At 41.8% G+C, this 23488-nt stretch overlaps 1 protein-coding gene across 1 annotated transcript in view; it reads right to left on the minus strand.

The window, feature by feature from the left end:
• Positions 1-23454: 23454 nt before the first annotated feature.
• The window catches only part of LOC145395280 (uncharacterized), a 34317-nt gene continuing 34283 nt past the window's right edge, over positions 23455-23488 (minus strand). Inside the window, exon 3 of the mRNA XM_080268958.1 lies at positions 23455-23488. This exon is cut by the window's right edge and continues 429 nt beyond it. Within this exon, the coding sequence (XP_080125084.1) occupies positions 23455-23488 (34 nt within the window).

Below are 23488 nucleotides of genomic sequence, written 5' to 3' on the forward strand. Positions count from 1 at the left end.
ACAGATACAAACTATTATGAACAATGGCTAACAATAAGAACCTTACATGAATTACAAAAACCTCACTAGGCCTAAGAATTAACCTTATGCTACACAGTACAAGAAAAAAATGCAACAACAGTTATACTCAAATTACACACAGCTGCTAGATGGTTGGAGACTTCCTGAGCACTCACAATAATAATAACTGTACAGGGGAGGACAGAGATGTGAACAAAATGAGGAGTAGATCTAAGTGGCAATAATGCAGAGACTGAGCTCATTATATAGGGGCCAGCAGAGCTTGATACAACTTGTAAGAAGGACGCGCAAATGAAGCCATAGGGGAAAAAGAGCTGACAATCCTGCTCTGAACAACAGAAAGGACGACTTACTCTACTATAACGGTAGAAGGGGGGGACTGAGGCAGAACACGCTCGTGATCAAACATGCAGCATACTGTGCGTTAGAATTACACAAAGGATGATGAAATCATAGGCTATGTAACACCTCCCCACAAAGAAAAAGAAATTTACAAAGGAAATTTCTTATTACTCTAAAACAATCTGTCTAAAGTCTAAATAAGCAATCTGCAATAACATTTTCTTTCCCCTTGATATGTTGTATGTCTAATGAATACTCCTGAAGAAGTAGACTCCATCTTGTCAATCTCTGATTTTTATCTTTAAACTTACTAAGGAATTTCATTGGGTTATGATCGGTATAAATGACTATGGGGTCAAAACCAGAACACAAATAAAATGAAAAATGCTGTAAACCCAAAATCAAGGCCAAAAGCTCTTTCTCAATAGTTGAGTAGTTCTTTTGAGGTGGAGTGAACTTCTTACTGTAATAAGATACAGGGTGTTCAATACCCTGATCATCCTCTTGCAGCAAAACAGCCCCAGCTCCTGTATCACTTGCATCAACAGCCATCTTAAAAGGCTTAGCAAAATTTGGAGTAGCGAGCACTGGCTGACTTAATAGGATAGCTTTAAGTTTGTTGAAAGAGGATTCACAGTTATCGGTCCAGACAAATTTAACTCCCTTTTTCAGTAGGTCTGTAAGTGGTGATACAAGAATTGAAAAGTTAAGAACAAATCTCCGGTAATAACCTACCATTCCCAATAATCTTTGTAGCTCTTTCCTACTTTTAGGTCTGGGAAGATCACTTATAACCTGAACCTTAGCTCCTGGTGGTGCAACATGTCCATCACCAATTACATACCCAAGGTACTGAACTTTAGCTTGACCAAACTCACACTTTGATAAATTAGCTACAAGATTAGCATGAACCAAACGCTCAAGAAATTTACTGACATGGCATAGGTGATCTTTCCAGTTGTCACTGAAGATTAATACATCATCAATATAAACAACACACCCTGCCAAACCCTCTGTTACAACATTCATGAGCTTCTGAAATGTGGCTGGTGCATTCTTCATACCATATGGCATTACAGAACATGCAAAAGTCTTTCCTAGTGTTACAAAACATGAGATCTCCCTAGCACGTTCAGTCATAGGTACTTGCCAGTATCCCTTTAACAAATCAAACTTACTTATGTACCTAGCCTTTCCGATCTTGTCTATGCAATCTTCCACGTGAGGGAGAGGGTAAGTGTCTGTTTTGGTTATCTGATTAACACGTCTGTAGTCGATGCAAAGCCGCTGTGACCCACCTGGCTTAGGGACTAAAGTGACAGGAGAACTCCACTCGCTCTGACAGGGCTCAATCATCTTGTGGTCCAACAGGTAGCCAAGCTCCTTCTGGATGAGAGGAACTTTCACTGGGTTCACACGGTAAGGAGGCAGTTTAATTGGCTTTGCGTCTCCAACATCGACATCATGCATCAACACAGTAGTTCTTCCTGGAGTGGCACGGAACACTTGCAGGTACTCCTGCAGTAATGCCAAAAACTCCTGCCTTTCTTCGGGAGGTAGATGAGAAAACTTAGTCTGGAGATCATTCATGATATCAGGATTCTTCCCCAAACTATCACTCAGGCTCATGCTGCATGGGAGAGCTTCACTTGCAGACTCGGGTGGAACAGCTACAGTGCAGACTTGGTTATTTTCGTCCCGCCTGTGATATAACTTTATCATGTTGATGTGACAAAGTTGCTTGTTCTTTCTACGATCTGGTGTGGCGATGACATAGTTGACATCACTGAGTTTCTTCTCCACGAAATAAGGACCACTAAACTTGGCTTGAAGAGGTTGCCCATGCACCGGTAGCAGAATCAAAACCTGATCTCCTGGCTGAAAGTTGCGTAACCTGGACTTCTTATCATAACAAGTCTTCATCTTCTCCTGAGCAGCTCCTAAATTCTCTCGCACCAGTTGTAAAGCAGTGGACAGCCGTTCTTTGAACTTCATCACATACTCCAGCAGGTTGACGTCATCTTCCTCCGACAGCCAGCATTCCTTGAGTAACTTAAGGGGTCCTCTTACTTCATGGCCAAACAGTAGTTCAAAAGGCGAGAAGCCCAGTGATTCATTTGGAGATTCTCTTGCGGCAAATACAACGAATGGAAGACCTTTATCCCAGTCTTTCTGATGTTCCAAACAGTATTTCTTGAGCATCGATTTGAGTGTTTGATGATATCTCTCCAACGCTCCTTGGGTCTGGGGATGGTAAGCTGAAGACGTGATCTGGGTGATGCCCAACTCTTTCAGAGACTGCTTGAAAACATTTTACATGAAACTTTGTGAAGAACCCTAGCATTTCCTTAACCACGTTCTTTGCTGAGATATTTCTAAGTGGAATGGCTTCAGGATAACGAGTAGCCATATCAATCAGGGTCAACACATAAGAAAATCCAGAAGAAGTCTTAGGAAGAGGGCCCACAATATCCACCAACACACGGGTGAATGGCGCCTCAAAAGGAGGAATGGGAACTAGAGGTGGAATCTTTTCGGTCTGATTACACTTCCCCACAACTTGACAGGTGTGACAAGACTTACAATACCAGGAAACATCCCTGAAGATACCTGGCCAGTAGAAGTGTTTCAAAATGCGTGCCACAGTCTTCCTCACTCCAAGGTGTCCTGCCAAACTGGAATCATGAGCCACTCTAATGATATCCTGCCTACAAACACGAGGGATGACAACTTGATGTACAACCTCCCATTCACAGTCGGCTGATGCTGTTGGGGGTCTCCACTTCCTCATAAGTACTCCTGACTTTATATAATAACAAGTAGAAGCACCAGTTGACTCTTCCTCACTGCAAGCAGAGTTAGCAAGACCTTTCAACTCAGGGTCAGCAACCTGCAACTCAACCAACTCTTGACGAGACAAATTATCAACACTACGGGGTACTGCCTCCTCTGGTGTGTGGTCCAAATTAGCAAGAAAAGTGTCAGCTAGGATAACATCATCATCATCATTATCCTCTAAATCACCAGTAACTTTAGACTTAGCCCTAGTGACAGCACATGCAGGGAACACATCAGGGACATCACAATCCTGGGACGCAGCCACTGGCTCACTAGACAACTGAGGAGCTGGACACACTTGACTTCCACCAATATCATTTCCAAGTAAGAAAGTTACACCTGACATTGGGAGTGTCTCAACCAACCCAACCATAACGGAACCATTAGCAAAACGAGACTCTAATTTCACTCTGCACAGAGGGACAGAGAAGTAATTATTCCCTACACCTTGTAAGATTACAGTTTCATCAGAGGAATTAACATTAGAGCCTAGAACACTGGTCAGCATAAGGGATTGGCAAGCACCTGTATCACGATATATTTGAACTGATTTCCTGTCATTACTGTCCAGAGGACTGACAAAACCATCAGACAGGAAATTAGCACATGAACTCTTGAGAGTGTCACCCACGTTACTGCTCAAAAGAGGAGCTCCATCATGAGAATTTAAGTTACCCCTCAAAGCAGGTTCAGTTAACTCAGTTAAAGAATTATGGGAACTCTCAAGGGTGGACACTAGACCAATTTACTGAATATTTAAAGACTCCTTTTTGTTCACATCACGCTGTCTCCTGAAACATTTCTCCGTAGTATGACCAAGCTTACTACAATAAGTACATTTACTTTTCTGAAATCTAGAGGTGAAGCTGGTATTTACTTCCTGAGAAACATCATCTTTATTCTCTTTCCTGTTACCTGTACTCTGAGTAGAGGCAACGTACTTACTCTCAGCTTTCCCTTCTTCTTTAGAATATCTCTTGTGAGTGAGAACATATTCATCAGCTAAAACTGCAGCATCAGACAAATTATCTATTCTTCTCTCATCAAGATATAGGCTTACATCTTTACTAATACACCTTTTGAAGTCCTCCAGCAAAATCATCTGCTTAAATTTACCAAAATCAGAATCCACATTCTTAGAATTTAACCACTGCTCTAACAGATCTTCTTTGATTTTTGCATACTCAACATGGGATTGCTTATCTTGCTTATAAGTTGTCCTAAATTTTACTCTATAGGCTTCAGGAACAAGCTCATAGGCCTTAAGAATCAAGCTCTTAACTACATCATAATTATCAGATTGATCCTGAGGCAAAGATGCATAAGTTATTTGAGCTTTACCGGTGAGAACAGTTTGAAGGAGTACTGGCCAATACTTTTTGGGCCAATTAAAACCTGTAGCTACCCTTTCAAACAACTGAAAATACTTTGTTAAATCACATTCATTAAAAGGAGGGACAAGTTTAACATTTTTAGCCACATCAAAATCATCAGAGCTAGATGATCCAGTTCCACCTTGTTTCATGCGATACTCATGGTCTGCCTGAATCCTAGCTAGTTCAATTTGTGTCTGAGCCTGTATCTGTGCCTCCTGAATCCGAGCCTGAGATTCAGCCTCCTTAGCATTTGCTTGGTTGGTTGGTTAAATATTCTCCCCACAGCATGGTGGGGAACGGGCAAACAAAGAGCCCGTCAGAGATTGGCGAAAATAGCTCCTATACAGGAGCAAAGCAGGGACGAAGACGTGCAGACAGGGCAGGGGCGGCAGAGGAAGGAACGAGGCGGCGATGGAAACAACCCGATGATCGAGGAGGCGAGGGGGAGAGCGGTAGACAGCACGGCGCCGATGGAGAGGGCGCCGGCATGCTCAGGTCGAACCCCAAAACGACTCGGTGATGGTATACGGCCGGCTGCTCTGATGTTAACCGAGGGCAGAGAGGGACGAGAGAGCGATGGACAGACAGGCGCCGATGGTAGGGCGCCGAAGCTCAGGTGGAAGTCCCGAAACTCTGCCCTCAACCCCCATCTGACTCGCTCCAGCTCTCCACAGCAGCAGGTGGACGCGTGGAGGGTAGGCCCGGTCCTGGTGGACGCAAGGGGCACAACCCCGGTCAAGGTAGTGTCGGAGGAATGGCGGTCGGCCATGGAAAGGGCGGACGGCCTACATCTCCTGGTGGGCTGACCGGGGCACTCCCGAAGGTGGAGAGGACAGTCCCGCCCCTTGGCTGGTGCGGCTGCTGTGGAGAGCTGGTCCCGCCGGGAACAGCGGTGGAGGTGTTGCCTCGGCAAGAGGTGGACTGCGAGTGATTTGCTTGAAATTCAGCCTCCTTAACACGAGCCTCCTGCAGGGCTAGCTGTAACTTAGCTAATTCAATCTGCGTTTGCTCATTTGGAGGAGTTACATTAAACAAGCTTTCATTAATCATGTCAACAATTTGATCTTTAGAATGATGAGAGTGAACTGCAATTCCCAATTGTTGAGCAACAAGCTTAAGTTCATTCTTTGTTCTGTTTTCTACATCACACACTGTTTGCACATTTGACAAAAAATCTTTGGCTTCATCAAGTGTAGTAATAGTAGACATCATGAATAAATCACAGTCACAAAATATCAAGCAATATCCTTATGATAATATCCTGAATATCCTGATATGAGGTCGCCAAATTTATGTTACGGAACAGAGAAAGATAATGTACACTTTAAGTGAGAATACTAAGAGTCACTACTGTCCCATAAAGTTCCAGGTTCAAAACAAAAGAGTTAGGTAAAATTACAAGTTAAAGTTTAATGCTCAAACTAACAACAAAACATTCAGGACTCATAAGGATAATGTAATGGCAAAAAACAGGTTAAATATATGGTTAACTGCAATAGCCTCTATTAACACGAAATTAGCAAGAGTAAATTTATCTAAGTCAGCCCTGATAAAATGGAAATACACTGGGTAATGCTCAGTTAATGCAAGATAAATTATTACAGATACAAACTATTATGAACAATGGCTAACAATAAGAACCTTACATGAATTACAAAAACCTCACTAGGCCTAAGAATTAACCTTATGCTACACAGTACAAGAAAAAATGCAACAACAGTTATACTCAAATTACACACAGCTGCTAGATGGTTGGAGACTTCCTGAGCACTCACAATAATAATAACTGTACAGGGGAGGACAGAGATGTGAACAAAATGAGGAGTAGATCTAAGTGGCAATAATGCAGAGACTGAGCTCATTATATAGGGGCCAGCAGAGCTTGATACAACTTGTAAGAAGGACGCGCAAATGAAGCCATAGGGGACAAAGAGCTGACAATCCTGCTCTGAACAACAGAAAGGACGACTTACTCTACTATAACGGTAGAAGAGGGGGGGGACTGAGGCAGAACACGCTCGTGATCAAACATGCAGCATACTGTGCGTTAAAATTACACAAAGGATGATGAAATCATAGGCTATGTAACAACATGTAAGACTGATTAGCCTGTGTTTGAGCCCTATCCCTTGTTTGCATGCTCTGCCCAGTCCTGAACAAAAGAACCCAAGTCCATGCCCGTATCTGAATTGAAGAAGTTGAACCCAGAATACGCTGGATAACACCAGCGGTCTAAGCTTAAGTATCGATACTGGTGCCTAGGAATCCATATTTTTATTATTAAAGAAGTATTCCAATTTGGCAATTCTTAAGGAGAAATTAAATAGTTTCAGTACGCAGAGAAATAATTATTTAGTACGCTGAAAGACAGGGATAATATCTTTGCTTCTGGCTGACCGGTCTCTTTGTCTCCTGTCGTCTCACGTCACCAGCCGTGTGAGTCGTGTGACCGTATTGTATAACAGTCAGAATCACACCACTGGCCTTGTCAGACCACTCTCACAGCAGTGCTGGCATCCCTAAGCTATATATAAAAAATTAGCGCTAAGCGAAGTTCGAAGTATCGGTACTCGATTCTGCCGATAATAGTAAAAAAAGTAATCGGTATCGTATCGACATGAAATAGCTTGTATCGCCCACCACTAGGAAGAAGACAGCTGCTTCATGCCTGTAGCACAGTTGTACCCACTGTCACAAGAAACACAAAACTTGCTATAGAAATCGCTAATATTCCACGAATTATTAATGAACCAAAAAAGATAGCTGTAGTAAAGGAACTGAAATATAAAAAATGTCACTAAAACTGCAAATAGATCGAAAATATGGCTAGAGTTCTTGCTATACGCTAAAATTTATCGCTAAAAACATGTAATAGCTCGTGCATCTAGCGGAAGAAACTCTGACTTGGCAACTTATACTGGTAATTGGTTCTTACCTAATTGTATCTTTAAAGGAATGAGTCAAGCTCGTACTGTCCCGTGTCTTAAACCATATTTATCGTACATATCTTTAAATTGTTTTGGTACACACTGTTTCATTCGGTAGTGCAATCCACTGATCAGTTGCTATATTTGGGAAGCTAAATTTCCTTACGTCTTTATCGCCTCTCTTTTTATGCATTTTTTTTGGCAGTTTCCTCTTGCTGATACATCCCCATAGGTTATGTAATCATGTAAGTCTATTTTCTCCTTACCTGATATGCATTTATATACCATAATCATGTCTCCTCTTTTCCTTCTCTCCTGTAGTGTAGGCAGATTAAATTTTTCTGGTGTTTCTTCGTAGTTTAGATCCCTTAAGCTTGGTACCCATCTTGTAGCGGCCCTTTGAACTTTTTCAATCTTATCTATTTGTTTTTTTTATATGAGGACTCCAGAATACTGATGCATACTCCAGGGTTGGTCTGATGAATGATGTTATTATCTTTCTTAGCATGACTTCATTTATGTATGTGAATGCTATTCTCATATTTGCAGGCAGTGTATACATGTTCCGTACCTTCTCACTGGTGTGGTCAGCCAGAGATAGTCTCTTATTAATAATCACACCTAGGTCCTTCTCTCCTTCTGGTGTGTGTAGAGTTGTATTTCCTAACTTATAATCCCAATCAGGTCTTTTTCCACTTTTACCAAACTTGATTACATGACGCTCATCCACATCGAATTCCATTTGCCATGTATTGCCCCATTCACGAAGTTTATTTAATTCTTCCTATAGCTCTTTAAAAGAGTCTGCATTAGTAACTGTCCTTTATATTTTAGCATCATTATCAAACATATCTAGATAGCTTTAATTTCAATGTTGCTATCTGTATCATTTATATACACTAAAAACATGATTGGTGCAAGCACTGAGCCCTGTGGAACTCCACTAGACACTTCTCTCCATGATGACTAATTTCTCCTTAGTACTGTTCTCATTTCTCCTTTTTTGAGAAAATCTTGCATCTAACAATACAGTTTGCCTCGGATTCCTCCTTGATGGTACTGTTTCCATAAAAGTCTTTGGTATGGTACTCTGTCAAATGCTTTCTTGAAATCTAAATAGATACTGTCCACCCATCCTTCTCTTTTCTGTAATGTTTCTGTTACTCTGTCATAGTAGCTCAACAGATTAGTAACACAGGATTTCCCTTTTCTGAAACCAAACTGTCTTTCTGTTATTATATTATGTTCTTCTAGATGATTTACCTAAACTTTTCTTATCAGCTTTTCTAATATCTTGCTTACAACACTGGTTAGTGATACTGGTCGGTAGTTGAGTGGATTTTGTTTATTCCCTTTCTTGAATAAGGTAACAATGTTTGCTTTCTTCCAAATATCTGGTAGTTTACCTTGACTCAAGTTTTTCTTGAAAATTAAAGATAATGGTTTACTTAACTCCTTTGCACATTCATATAGCACCCAACACGAAATTTCATCAGGACCATTTGCTTTATCTTTGTCTAATTTACTTAACTCCTCCTGTATTTCTTTTTCTGATATTTGTATATCTGGTAGTATGTGTGGGCATGCATGTTCCATATCATCCCTCTGAAAAAAATTTTCTTCTGTAGAAATTGATTGAAAATTCTTAATTAGTGCTTCACAAATATCCTTCTCTTGTGTATAGGTGATCCCCTCATCCTTAATGGATTGTATTTTATCTTTTACTTTGGTTTTGCTTCTGATGTAGCTGTAAAATAGCTTCGGTTGATCACTACTTTTATTTATGATATCCTCCTCAAATTGTTTTTGGGCTTCCCTCCTTATTCTTGCATAGTCGTTTCTTGCCTGTTTATAGTTGTTATATGCCCTTTCACTATTGTGTCTTTTGTATCTATTCTACTATATATCTTTTCTTTTTTTTTTTACAGTCTGTATAAAAACCACTTCTTTACTTTCTTTTCTGCTTCTTTGTGCTGTGGGTTGTACTTCTGGACCCCTATTTCACAAAGTTCACAGATTTTTTTATATATAGCATTTAAATTTTGTCCTCTAAGCTCCTTTTCCCAATCAGTTTCTAAGAAGTACTTATTTAGGTCATGGTAGTTTCTCTTTTTATAATTTAGGCTCTTTTTGTAACATTCATTGTTGTTAACTATGCCATATGCAATCCTGAAGTTGCAATTTAGTACTGCATGGTTGCTTTTGCCGAATGGAGGGTGATACATAAAATTTTCAAAATCGTTTTCTTGCTTAGTAAATATAAGATCTAGCACTGAGGGTACATCGAGTCCTCTTTTTCTGGTGCTTTCCCTTACATCTCACGTTAGGAAAAACTGCACGAGATCCAGGAGCTTTAGGTCCCAACAGATTTCTTGGCTTGTTATATCTAGAGTATTCCAATTTATATTTGTATTAAAATCTCCAGTTTGTATAATTCTTTCCGATTTCTCTTCCATTCTATGTAGTAATGCTCTTAAACTCCGAATTGTACTCTCCGCCGGATCCTCATATTCTCCTCTTTCCCATGTGTTTGACCTGGGTGGCATGTATAAATTTGCTACAATTACTTTCCCTTCAGATGTATTGATCTCTACTGCAGTCAGTGTGTGTGTGTGTGTGTGTGTGTGTGTGTGTGTGTGTCTGACAATGGATGAGATTTTAAACTACAAGGTTACCATCAACTCCTGTAAAAGGTAGACTTGGTTTTTGGTGGGGAAAGACTACACAAGGGACAAGGCAAAATCATCCCAAATATCTACCTCTTCCCACGTAAAACTCTTAAGGGAAATATGGCAAGATGATATTTATGAACAATCTTAAGACAGGTTTCCTCTCCGAATTCTGATTTTTATTTGAAGGAAAAACTATGGATATCGTATGCAAAGATTCTGCCCACACCTTTAGTTGTCCTTAAGCAAATAACAAAAAAAAAAAAAAAAAAAACAGATTGATTGAAATATTTATTGTTGTAAAGGTATACAGAGTACATTAAACAACAAAAAGTGGTGAGTCTAAAGAGCCATAACACTCCCTCTCGTACCGAAGATTTTTTCAGTAAAAAAAAAAAAAAAAAAAAAGGAGACACATTTTACTGTCTCCTTGTCTGCCCTGTAAGTCAAACTCTCAAGTTCTGAGAAGGAATCAATCGTATATAGGTTTAAGAATCCCTTCACAAGTTACTACGGGCAAGTCGCGACCCTGAGTGGCATCACTGTTTGTACAGTCAAGGTCAAAATCCGCATAACCAATCGCCTCTCCTACTCCTCACTTTCCTCTGCTGGCTAATATTCTTAGGATCAGGAAGGACAATTTATGTTTCTGCGGCAACAGACGATTCTCTCTGATATCATGTCAGGGAGGGAAGCGATGAAAATATCCCAAGTATGAAGGAGATGCAGTGTACTAGTTGTTGGATTTTTGAACCAGACTGTACCATTTTACTATGTCATGCCGACTGTCAGATATACATCTCTCCAAATACGGTAGGCTTCAGAAGTCCTGTTGTCCCCCCTGCCTCTCTCTCCACAGACTTGTAAAATCAGTGTGTTTGATTTGTAATAAACAACGCTTATGACAATGGTTTGAGGCCGAACAAAATCACCGGTATTAGTAGTTGCTGATTCACTTTTAATGTGCATGGAGGGTATATCAGGAAAGACGACAGGACGTTTGATGTCCACTGTATCTCTGTGATAACTTGTGATAAGCTAACGCCCCTTACACTAAACACACACACACACACACACACACACACACACACACACACACACACACACACACATTACTTTGAAGTCTGACATGATCTTGTGCTTGAGGGGGGGAGAGAGAGAAATCAAAAGCGGTCATATTTGAATGGTTGGCAAGCCTGGTTTGGTTAGCAGGTGGCGTACGAGGTAGGCGGAAGTATCCTCAATCAACCTTCACACTGGTATGAGGAGGTTAGTAAAGAGTAGGTATTTAAGTCCTCTGCTTCACGATGTCTCTCAATGGTAGAAAAGAGTCCACAGGAGCAGGAAGTACCATAAAGGACATGCCCGAGTAATTGGTAGACGTGACTGGCGATTTTATTAAACCTGATACAGACCTATAGATGTATTAGTTGTTGCTGCTGCTTAACCTTGAACTGTCTGGCTGAGCTGGCCTGTCGAACACAGGTAAGCAACTGCTTGTGTGGCCATGCTACCTGTACACTCCAGTACATACGCACCGTGTAGGGATCGAGCGCCCCCCTTGTGGTATAAAACGCTTTGCTCACCAAGGTCGGACCTGGATTCTTCCCACGGCGAGGTGCAGGGAAATATGCGGTTTGGTTTCCGAGTGGTTGCCGCAGCTGCTCCACTGAGGATGCACAGCCGAGGTTTCTAGCTGGCCTTGGCACAGCGCCACCACGTGTAGGTTCCTCGTCAGCGCCACCTATACTCGTAGCTGTAAAGGGATTTATTACAGGTTATATTCAACATGTTCAATTTGAAAAACCTCCCCCAAGCCGAATAAAATCATTTGGTGACGGTAACAGAATACATCATCGGAGTGAGGTAGCTGTCTCTCTCACTATGATGATGTCCAGTTTATTCTCGCTTCCTATAAGCAATTTTATTCGGTTTGGAAAACACTTCTCGTACTGAAAGGGTTAACAGACTATACCTGACACCTCCAGTTTGAGATCTCACCTAAGCAGAAAAAAAAAATTCTCTAGAGGCAACAAGAATGAATACAGTTGACCCTTTTCATCCACGGATTTAAGTTTCCGCGGATCAAACTTATTTTAATACTGTACTATCAACTGTAAATTAATTTGAAATTGGCATGCAACATGCACGTCTTTTGTTGCTACAGTTAGCATACTCGGACCCACGGGTATTCCCGCCACTCCGCCAGGCTAATTTTAAAAACTAATCAGTTCGATACTTACGTTGTCATTGCCCTTCTCGTATTTACAACTCTACTGTACTTCATTATGTAAGTGAAAAATGGCTCCCAAGAAACAAGTATAAAAGCAATCCTTCTAAGCCAAAGAGAGAGTGTAAGGTGTTATCTGGCATCCTGTCAGAAGGGTCAGACTAGACTCACGGCTTACCTACAGCGCCGCCACACATCTCGTCGCCTTACCACATTGGCACTGTAGGAACTGCACTACTGTACAGTACAATCATCGTCGTCATCATACAGCAATCATTGTCATCTATACAGCAATCATCATCGTCATACAGCAATCGTCATCACTGTACGATGGTTATGAAGAGAACACACAGTCTTTTGGTGAGTGTTAATGTGTATTTGTAATATTTTAAGGTATGTTTTTACTTTTTCAGGGATGTGCTTAGCTAATGTGGAAATAATATGCCATTTTGTGATGATGACTTGAGTATCCGCAGAATTTGCCTTCGGCGAGGGCCTCTGGAACCTAACCCCCGCAGATAACTAGGATCTGCTGTATACAGAAGACGTTGTCGGACTGAAAGGTTAAACTGTGAGTTGATCTTGCATTTTCCTTTCTTTGCCTTTCCTGTAATATTGATTTTCAGTTATGATAGAGAAGTTATTTCCTCCAGGAAAAAAAAAAAAAAGACCTATATAGTGGGGGGGCTAGCCATCCACTAGCTGAATGGACTGCTGCTCTCAGGTGGCTAAACTTAGCAATAAGCTAAACTGTTTCCTGTAAGTCTAGAAGCATTTAAAGCATTGGGTGGTAATCATATAACCAAATGACGGCAGGTGGTGGTCTTGTGGGTTAAGGCACACCTGTCGGACAGTGAGTCATTTCACCGAGGGCCATTGTGAGACACCGAAGTTCACTGTAAATGCAAGATTAGGTTAAATTAGGTTAGGTTAGGTGGTTCTCGGTGGCCCTCGGGGAAAAGACTTACCCAGTTTGATGGCTCTCGGTGGCCCTCAGTGAAAATACTGACCCAGTTATGTGGCTCTCAGTGGCTCTCGGTGAAAAGACCGACCCTTCCTTACCATTTATTTTTCTCTTTCTTATTTTTTTGTAGACAAGACGCTGATATTCTTTGAAAGTGATCTATGTATTGTATGTCAATGCCAGAAGACAAAAACGAACATACAAGAGAAAAATAAAGTAGTTCTCCAGGGCCCTTGGTGAATAGCCCAAACCCTTTCAAATAGGACCTGTAATGGTTTGCTTCTGAGTAATTGCCGGGGTTTCTTACCCACCTAATGCCACTCTGAGGCTAGTGAGGGTGGTCATTCTCCCTGTAAATGTTAGGACTGAGTACCACATCTCTGGACCCCTACGCACCTGACGGGGCAAAGAACATTCGGATGATCGACTTGACAGATAATTCTTCCTACAGTATATATAAATTCATAATGACGTTTGGGAACTGATTCTCTCTCTCTCTCTCTCTCTCCCTCTCTGCCAAGATTCACTAACAAATCAAACATTAGGTCGGTCATAGTCACTCTTAGTTTTTGCAGAAAGACCAAGGAAAGTGACAGATCCACTAGGTGAGGAGAAAATTTACTCCCTTATTATAAAATTTTGAAAAAGTACACAGGCCTACATACACACTAGCTTATATAATCCCCGCCTCCACCATGTCGTCTAGTGTATCCAAGAAGCGTGTTCGTACCAAGGGGTTCTTCAGCATGTCGTCCGTGAAGTGTCACTCACGCCAGACCTTCAGTTTCGCCTTGGTGTCTTTGGCCACTATATCCTCAGCACTGGGGCCATCTGCAGGATCAGTTACTAAGAAGGGCAAGATCATCAGGGAAAACATAAGGCCATATGCCATCTTATCCCGAAACTCCTGCCAGAGCTCCAACATACTGAACGGCATCTCCACTCCACCCGCCTGAATGATGTTGCTGAAGGTGCTGTAGTAGCAGGTCAGGAAGGAGTCCAGATTTGGCCTCCTGATAACTGACGACACGCTGGTGAATAGGAACTAGCTGAGGTCCGTGGCAGGGAGGCAACACGCGATACCTGGTGGTCCAGCAGCATAATTGCAGCTGGTGTGCCATCATCATTGTACCTTTAGGGGAAGGAACACGATACGGTATGTCAACATTACACACTGAAATTTTAAACTCCTTCAAAATAATGATTCATACATTTAATTCTTTTTTGCTGTAGGTCTTCGAATAGGTAATTAGAAAAAAAAATAATGAATCAAAGGATGAATCATCGCAGAAAATTGTTCATTCATAAACCTTACTCAGGAACTGTGAAATTTAATTTATGTCCCACAAGAGCTTTTACTTTCTTGGAAGAATATGAATGTAATACCCGTAAAATATACATCAGTACCTGCATTCAACTACTAATGCTGCAGATATTTAATAACAGGATATAACATGCCATTTTCATAACTACTATTTTAGTACTGAATCAGTCAAATTATCAAAGAAGTAAATATCAGGAACTTGACCCTGGAGATGCAGGGTAAAAATATAATCATATCCTGTATAAATACTTTTCCTCCCTACTGTAACAAATGACTCATCCCCTTATTCTCGAAGGTTGAGGAAGCTCCCTAACACCTCATCCTTAGGAATTTGTATGTTAGATATGGGTGGTTTATATCCGTTTGTACGTTATTTAAGGAGAATATGGCAATATTCAAGGGATTTTATGAAACACAGAAGAGAACAGTAAAGTGTAATATGCCAAAAGGGTGAATATCCCAAGCAAGGACCAATGGGCCATATAGCTCTGCAGGGCAAGGAGAGACCCTTGGAGAGAGCGCTACATCTCTCACCAGAAAGACGTTACCCCGGTTCGGGCTCCAGCTGCCAACTCTTCAGTCATGCAGTGCAGGTGCTACCAGAGCTATTCTGGCCCAAATAAAAAAAAATCACTTAGGAAGATGTGTTGGGGAGCTTCCTTACCTGATAAGAATACAGCCCTTACAATCTCTGCCCAACCCTTCTAGTATCATAAGATATACGTGATGTGCTGTTAAGTAATGACAACTGGTGGAAGACATTTGTGATCCCATTCTCTTAGTACCTGGAGGTTAACCCGCTGCGTCCCATTGACGTATAAACTGTATACGTCCACACATTTTCTCACTGTCAGTCCCGTTGATGCATATAAACGCGCATCAAATCCAAGGTCCCTAATTTGCAAGATTTTCAATTTTCGCACGTGATTTTTGGTACGTATACATGGGACACCTTCCTCTACAAGATGCCAGGCAGGGACAATATCTTACCCCGCATGACCCCCCCCCTGCACGCCATTGTCTTGGCAATTCACGTGTTACCAGTGACCTGACCAGTAAAGACATGCCGTGCCATGGTACGAAATTCAGGGCCAGAGTGATTCCTCAATCGATGACAATGTGGAGGACAAAGTTTATGTAGCATTAGAGGAAGAAACAGTCAGAAATGATGATCAGATAATGTCGCCCAAAACGTCAGATATGTTGATGTGTTTGGTGAGTGAAACGATGCTTATATTGCCTATATTACTGTGTGAAAACCAATATACTCTCGTACTACATATAAATTCATACCAAATATATAACTAATACCGTTTATGAGTGGTGTGCAATAGTTACCCTCCCATAGAACTCGTTTTCTTTGGAGCCAGCCTGATAGAAAACCCCGTAAGGTTAGGTGTACTGCTACCTGTATCGAGTATTTTAAACTTCGGGTGAGTGATTTCTCTATGAATTTTCGACATTTCTCATCAAAAGCGGAGGTTTGAGCCAAATTTTTTTTTTCCAAAATTGGTCGGGATTGGGGGGAGTCAGTGGTGGAAAATCTGTCGGGACGGGGCTGGTTATAGTCTTTGTCTAATTATTATTATTGTTATTATTATTATTATTATTATTATTATTATTATTATCACAAAAGATTAGTTATCCTATAGTATACGTGTAACCTGGTGCAGATACTTGGAGGCATATGTTTGTAGGTGTATGCTGCACTGCTCTCCGTATTAGCGAAGCAATGAACACAGTCAGCGAAGGATGATGGTCAGGAGTCGAGTCCTTAAAGGTAATGAAAATAGAAACCCAGCATTCCTTAGCACCAGCTTTCTATATGCCTTGGAGTAATGAACCCTTGATCTTGTGCCTATCTCTTCTCAATAAAAAGAAAAAATAAACAAGTGTTTTGTGGGAAGACATTTCAGTCCATCACTCAAGCAACTCTCTTACCCTTAAATACCCTGCGAGATGTGTGGTCGGTTTGTTTTCACATGACGGAACTGGGCCACTCCCACACTTTTGAATACTAAGTCATGGTTGCATGAAACTTTATACGCCTTACTTATATGACAGGTGTTAGTCCTCTTGCTTACCAGCCAAATCAACCCTTTGACTACACTTGACCATCAGTGGAGCTGAAAGGGGTTTCCAGTCTACATGGACTAAGAAAAAAGCTGTATAACAATCAATGACCCACCTGAAAAGCATGTTATTGCTCCTGCAGTCACCGTGACACAGGACTTCAAAGGGCAGGACACAAGTGATCTGCTTCTGCATAATGTCGGGGCAGTTTTGCGCATTCTTTTCAATCCACTTCACTACCTTTTCGTACCCCGCCAATCTTCTTCAGCATCACTGCTGTATTATCGTAGTTCCCAGCCATCATGTTGGTGAACATTTGTTTGTGTTCTCCACTCGTGTTCAACCAGTCCTTTCTGAGGGAGAGGTACATGTCTGTGAGGTTCCGCTTGGGCAGAGTCGTTTGCAGGACGTACAAGGAAGAATGTAATCTGGCCAGTTCCTATATGACCAACTTCACGTGTGCTTCATCCTGCCCTTTATATCGGTCATACATCTTAAACCCCCTTGCCCTTAGGTCCTCCAGGAAGATGAGCTCATTCAAGGGCTGCATACAGAAGTAGAGAAGCCTTGGCACTCAAATTTCATGTCCCCTAGCAGCCAGCACAGAACTCAGTTCCGGGGCAGTCTTTGTGTAGAAGTCGACTTCCTTGTCAAATACCATGTGGTTTAACTTCTTGAGTGATGAACCATCTCGACATGGTTCATTCTGATCATGTAACCATCTCGACATGGGTTCATTTTGACCACGTAAGGGACCTGATTCTGTTGATCGGCCTGTTGAAAGAGGACCTGGACCCTGGTGACAACAGTGGCCATGTTGTCACCCTTCTTAACACAGTCGGAGGTGTTGAAGGAGGAGACCTGGGCGGCATCACCTTTGTCTGCCCTTAGCATCGCCCTCACGTGGTCCTTCGTGATGAGAGTCAGTGGATCCTTCGGTATGCATCCCCGCTCTGTCACTGCAATATCACCACCACCAAGCACACCACAGTACAGCCAATAAGTGGGAAGGTGTTATAGGGTAAATTATTAGCTAGAAGATCCAGAATAGGGAAATTGTCACTAGGTAAAATTAACAGATACAAGAGCCAACGTGAGGAAGTTACTGACTTGGAGAAAATTAGTACAAAAAAACAGTTAAAAAAAAAATGCTACGTGAACAGGGGAGTTTAATAGTTATATTCCTCTGTCGAGTGCAACTAAACCACCATCATTGCTACCATCAAATAGCTCAGATGCAGGGTTGCTCTGTAAGTGGGGGAAATTAAATCACTATCAAGAATGATAAAAAAAAAAAAAAGAAAAAAAAAAAAGTGGAGATGCTGCTATGTGATTAGAGAAATTTAATACCCATATCCTTAGGTAAGCTGCAACTACACAACCATAAGAGTATCACAAAATCTATCTGTATATATACCTAGGCTTTTCACCCCCTAGGGGGATAGCCGAGGCAAGAGGACACACTCACCAAATTGCTCATGCACACACACACATTTACTCGTATCTTAGCCTTTAAAGGGAGAAGGGACCGCTCCTTACCGCACCGCACCGCACGAGGGTCAACTGCTCTGTGCAATCCAGCGACATCTGCAGCAGGGCCCGACAGCAGAGCTGGTTTACCCCTGCCCACATCGTAATGGACCCGTCCCCTTCCCCACACCTGACCCGATCAGCTTATCACACCAGATGGGGAGAACATCCAGTCAGGGTTGCGTCACGATTTTAGCATTCTTACTTTCTGTCCATGCATCCGAGTCATGTCTATCACGTGCAGCCACTCTTCCTTGCTCGACTCATTCCACTCATATCTAACGCTCTCTTCGCACTGTCCATCCATCCTACTCATGGTCGTCCACTCAGCCTCACACCTCTCAAATCAGGTCTAATTATCTTTCTCACGAATCGCTCTTCATCCATTTCCACCAGAATAGTCGAAAAAACGAAGACTTACGCAATTACAGGATTTTAACAGTTAGCATTGCCAAAAAATTAAGATGCTATGTGAATACTGGAAATTAACAGCCCTAAGCCAAAAAGTGGGCAAGTTGCTATGTAACTAGATAGAAATGATAGTCATAAGCCTCGGTATACTGCAGCCACAACACCACAGCTATAGCTGTTTTTATCTTCATCTGATGGTACTGAGTCACTCGAATATTAAGTAGCGGCTGCGTGCAATTCGATAGGCCTTTGTTATGAAGCAGGAAGAAGTCTCCTTCCACCTGACTACACCTGGCCATCAACTTAACTTAAAAAAAGGGTACGGATGTTGGTCAGGCTAGAATAAATGCGCAAGTGCACCACAACCACCACCACCATCATAATAATAACAATAGTCATCTTCACCTTGTCTCTTAGTACAGTAAATACATGGGATGGAAGGAATCTAAAAACAGGAAAACGAAGAACTGTCAGAGTACCCAGTCAAATAGGTCACACATCCGTTGTTACCAAAGAAAAATACAGACATACGGCTTCACTCTGCGTAATCTAAATGAAATACAGCTTTACTCAACTTAATGTAAGGGGTAGACAAAAAGAGATACAAAATTATATATACATACGAGTACAAACATGTAAAGAAAACAAACATATGCTCCTGCACCCAACATAGACAGAGATGTGAAGAGACAAACACACACATACAGAGAGAGAGAGAGAGAGAGAGAGAGAGAGAGAGAGAGAAAGTATACAGCTTCACTAAGCGTTATCGGAGTGGTATGCATGCAGACAGAAAAAAAAGCAAACACATTGAGATAGACACACAGCTTCACCCTGAGTAATGTCAGTGGTGGCCACACACACGCACACACACACACACGCACACACACACACACACACACACACACACACACACACACACACACACACACACACACACACGCGCTTAATCCTGCATCATCCTTGAACATGCTTGGGGTTTCATTCACACGAGGCTTATCTTGGAAAGATCATATTCCATCTCTTGTAAAACCTGCTTCCAAGAGATTGGGTGTGCTAAGCCGACTCCTTGCCTTCTTTACCTCTGCACAGTTGTTGACTTCATACACGGGTTTTATTCGCCCCTGCTTAGAGTACAACTCTCATGTGTGAGGAGGCTCCCCACATACAGCTCTTCTCAATAGGGTGGAGTCAAAGGCTATTCATCTCATCAACTCTCCTCCTTTTACTGGCTTCCTTCAACCTTTGTCTCTTCGCCACACTGTTGCCTCTTTATCTCTTTTCTATAGCGACTTCAGTGGTCACTGCTCCTCTGAACTGTCTGCTTGCATCCCTCCACCTCTACGAAGGGCGCTAGTAACAAACTCTCATCCTTTTGCTGTACAACTCTCTAATGCAAGAGTTAACCGGTACTCTTAGTCCTTCATTTATGCAATAGGACAACTCTGGAACTGTCTCCCTCCGTCTGTATTTCCTACTTTCTATGATCTCCAGTCTTTCAAACGCAGTGTGTCCAGGCATCTCGAAATGAATGGATCTTGATTTGGCTCTCTTTTTTATTGTTTTTGTTTCTTTCTTGGAAGGAACGTTAATGCAGGCTCAGCCTTTGGTTCCTTCTTCCTCGCATAAAATAAGTCGAGACCTTGAGTGGCATCACCGCTTGTACAGTCAAGGTCAAAATCTGCATAACCAATCGACTCTCCTACTCCTCACTTTCCTCTACTGGCTAATATTCTTAGGCTCAGGAAGGATTGTTTATGTTTCTACAGCAAGAAACGAGTCTCTGTGACATCATGCATTAGGGAGGGAAGCGATGAACATGCCCTAAGTATGAAGGAGATGCAGTGTAATAGTTGGTGGATCTTTGAACCAGTGTACTTTTTTTTTTTTTTTACTCTCATGCCGACTCTCAGATAAACACCTCTCCAAATACGGTAGGCTTCAGAAGTCCTGTTGTTCCCCCTGCCTCCCTCTCCACAGACTTGTACAATTAGTGTGTCTGATTTGTAATAAACAACGCTTATGACACTGATCTGTGGCCGAACAAAATCACTGGAATAAGTAGTTGCTGATTTACTTTTAATGTGCATGGCTTGTTTATCAGGAACGACAGGACTTTTGATGACCACTGTACCTCTGAGATAACTGTTGATAAACTAACGCCCCTTACACCATTAAAAAACACTTTACATTGAACTCTGATATGATCTTGAGCCCGGAGAAGAGAGAAGAAAGAGTGCATCGAAATGGTTGGCAAGCCTGGTCAACTCGTGACGTTTGAGTTAGGCGGAAGTATTCTCAAGCAACCTTCACACTGGTTATGAGGTGGTTAGTAAATGACATTGTTACGTTCACATCCCACAATGCCAGAGGCTCCAACAGCAGTATTACAGTACAGGGAGGACATTGCCCAGTGAGTTATTCTTCCTATGGTCGGCCTTTCGGTGTGCAACAAGACCAGCTGAGGCGTTGTAAAATAAACACTGGCTTCTTAAGTTCATTGTCTTTATTTTCCAGATAATTACACTTAATGCTTGCCAACTTCACTTCACTATTTTCACAAGTACGGAAGATACATAAACTTCACAAACTGCACTAACACTTATCAACACTCAAACTGAATTGAAAACTGACTGAAACTGTTCTAGTCTCTTCCTCATCCTTATATATGCTCCCTATATTCTAGAATTTAACACATCTCCACAGTTCTAGTGTATTCCCAAGAATGCAATGGTTACAACAGTTACCAACTCGGAGACATCCAAAACAGGCCAGAGGTTTCTTACATTGCTGTAAATTATTTAGCCTACAAACTTAAATTAAATTACATAATTTAACAAAAAATCACATAAGTAAATCATTATTGAGAAAAAGAGCACAAATATTAATGTACAACTTACAATATAACAAACACCTGGCTCGTAACGGAAGTACGGAACTACGAGAAACATTGGGAATTTTCAAGCGCAAGCTAACTAGCAATCCAGCTTCTTAACAGTACATTTAACTCCTCCACTTCATAAAATCTCTCCAAAAGAAGAAAAAGTCCACAGGAGCAGGAAGTACTCCAAAGGATGCATTGGAGCAATTGGTAGGCATGAGTGGCAATTTTATTAAACCTGAGACAAACCTATAGAGGTATCAGGTGTTGCTGCTGTTTAACCCTGATCTGTCTGGCTGCGATGGCCCGTCGGCCACAGGTAAGCAATTACTTGTGTGGCCAACCTACATGTACAGTACAGTACATACTGTGCAGGGATCCGGTCTCTCCTTAAGGTAGAAAGTGCCTTGCTATGGTAGGACCAGGATCCTTCCCACGGTGAGGTGCAGGAAAATATGAGATTTGCTTCCACAGTGGTTGCCACAGCCGCTCCACTTACGATGCACAGCGCCACCACGTATAGGTCCCTCATCAGCATCACCTATACTCGTAGCAGTAAAGGGATTTATTAAAGGTTATATTCTACTCCTTCAGTTTAAAAAGCCTCTCCCAAGCCAAATAAAATCGTTTAGTAACGGCAATAGAATACATCATCGGAGTGAAGTAGCTCTTTCACTGTGATGATGTCCAGTTTGTTCTCGCTCCCTATAAGCAATTTTAGTCAGTTTGGAAAATACCTCTCGTACTGAAAGAGTTAGCAGACTATACCTGACACCTCCATTTCGAGAAAAATCCCACGTACGCAGAAAAAAATCGTCTAGAGGCAGCAGCAATGAATATACAGAAGATGTTGTTGGGCTGAAACGGTTTAGCAGTAAGTAGACCTTGCATTTTCCTTTCTTTGCCTTTCCTGTAACACTAATTCTCAGTCATTTCAGGGATGTTATTTTCTCCAGGGGAAAAAAAAAAAAAAAAGACCTATACAGTAGGGGTGCTAGCCATTCACTAACTCAATGGACTGCTGCTCTCAGGTGACTAAACTTAGCAGTAAGCCAAACAGTTTCCTGTAAGTCAAGTAGCATTTACTGCACTGGGTGGTAATCATATAACCAAATGACGGCAGGTGGTTGTCTTGTGGGTTAAGGCATTCCCGTAGGAGAATGAGTCTTTTCACTGAGGGCCGCCGAGAGACATCGATGGTCACTGGAAAAGCAAGGTTAAGTTAGGGTCGGTTAGGTGGCTTTCGGTGGTCCTTGGCAAAAAGACTGACCCAGTTAGGTGGATCTCGGTGGTCATCAGTGAAAAGACTGACCTTTTCTTAACATTTTTTTTTTCTTCAGACAATACATTGATATTAATTTAATGTCATTTATATACCACTGGTCTGTTTCAAAAAGTCAAAACCAACATACAAGAGAAAATTAAAGTGACTCAGTGGCCCTCGGTGAAAAGACCAAACCCCGTAAATAGGACCGGTAAGGGTTTCCATCTGAGCAATTGCCGGGGTATCTTACATAATGCCACTCAGGGGCCAGGGAAGGTTGTCATTATCGCCTTAAATGTTAGAGCTGAGTACTTTGTCTCCGGACCCCAATGCTCCTGATGGGGCAAAGAAGGTTCGGATGATCGACACTACAGGTAATTCTTCTTCCTATAAATGGAATTCTCTCTCTCTCTCTCTCTCTCTCTCTCTCTCTCTCTCTCTCTCTCTCTCTCTCTCTCCGCCAAGATTCACTAACAAACCCAACATCATGTCGGTCATAGTCACTCTTAGTTTTTGCAGAAAGACCAAGTAAAGCAACAGATCCACTATGTGAGGAGAAAATTTACTCCCCTGTTATTAAAATGTGCATAAGCCTACATACACGCTAGCTTATAACCCCCGCCTCCACCATGTCATCT

Source organism: Coenobita brevimanus, chromosome 30, assembly GCF_032717465.1.
Source record: "Coenobita brevimanus isolate Jiangsu-jjx chromosome 30, ASM3271746v2, whole genome shotgun sequence".
Classification (NCBI taxonomy): domain Eukaryota; kingdom Metazoa; phylum Arthropoda; class Malacostraca; order Decapoda; family Coenobitidae; genus Coenobita; species Coenobita brevimanus.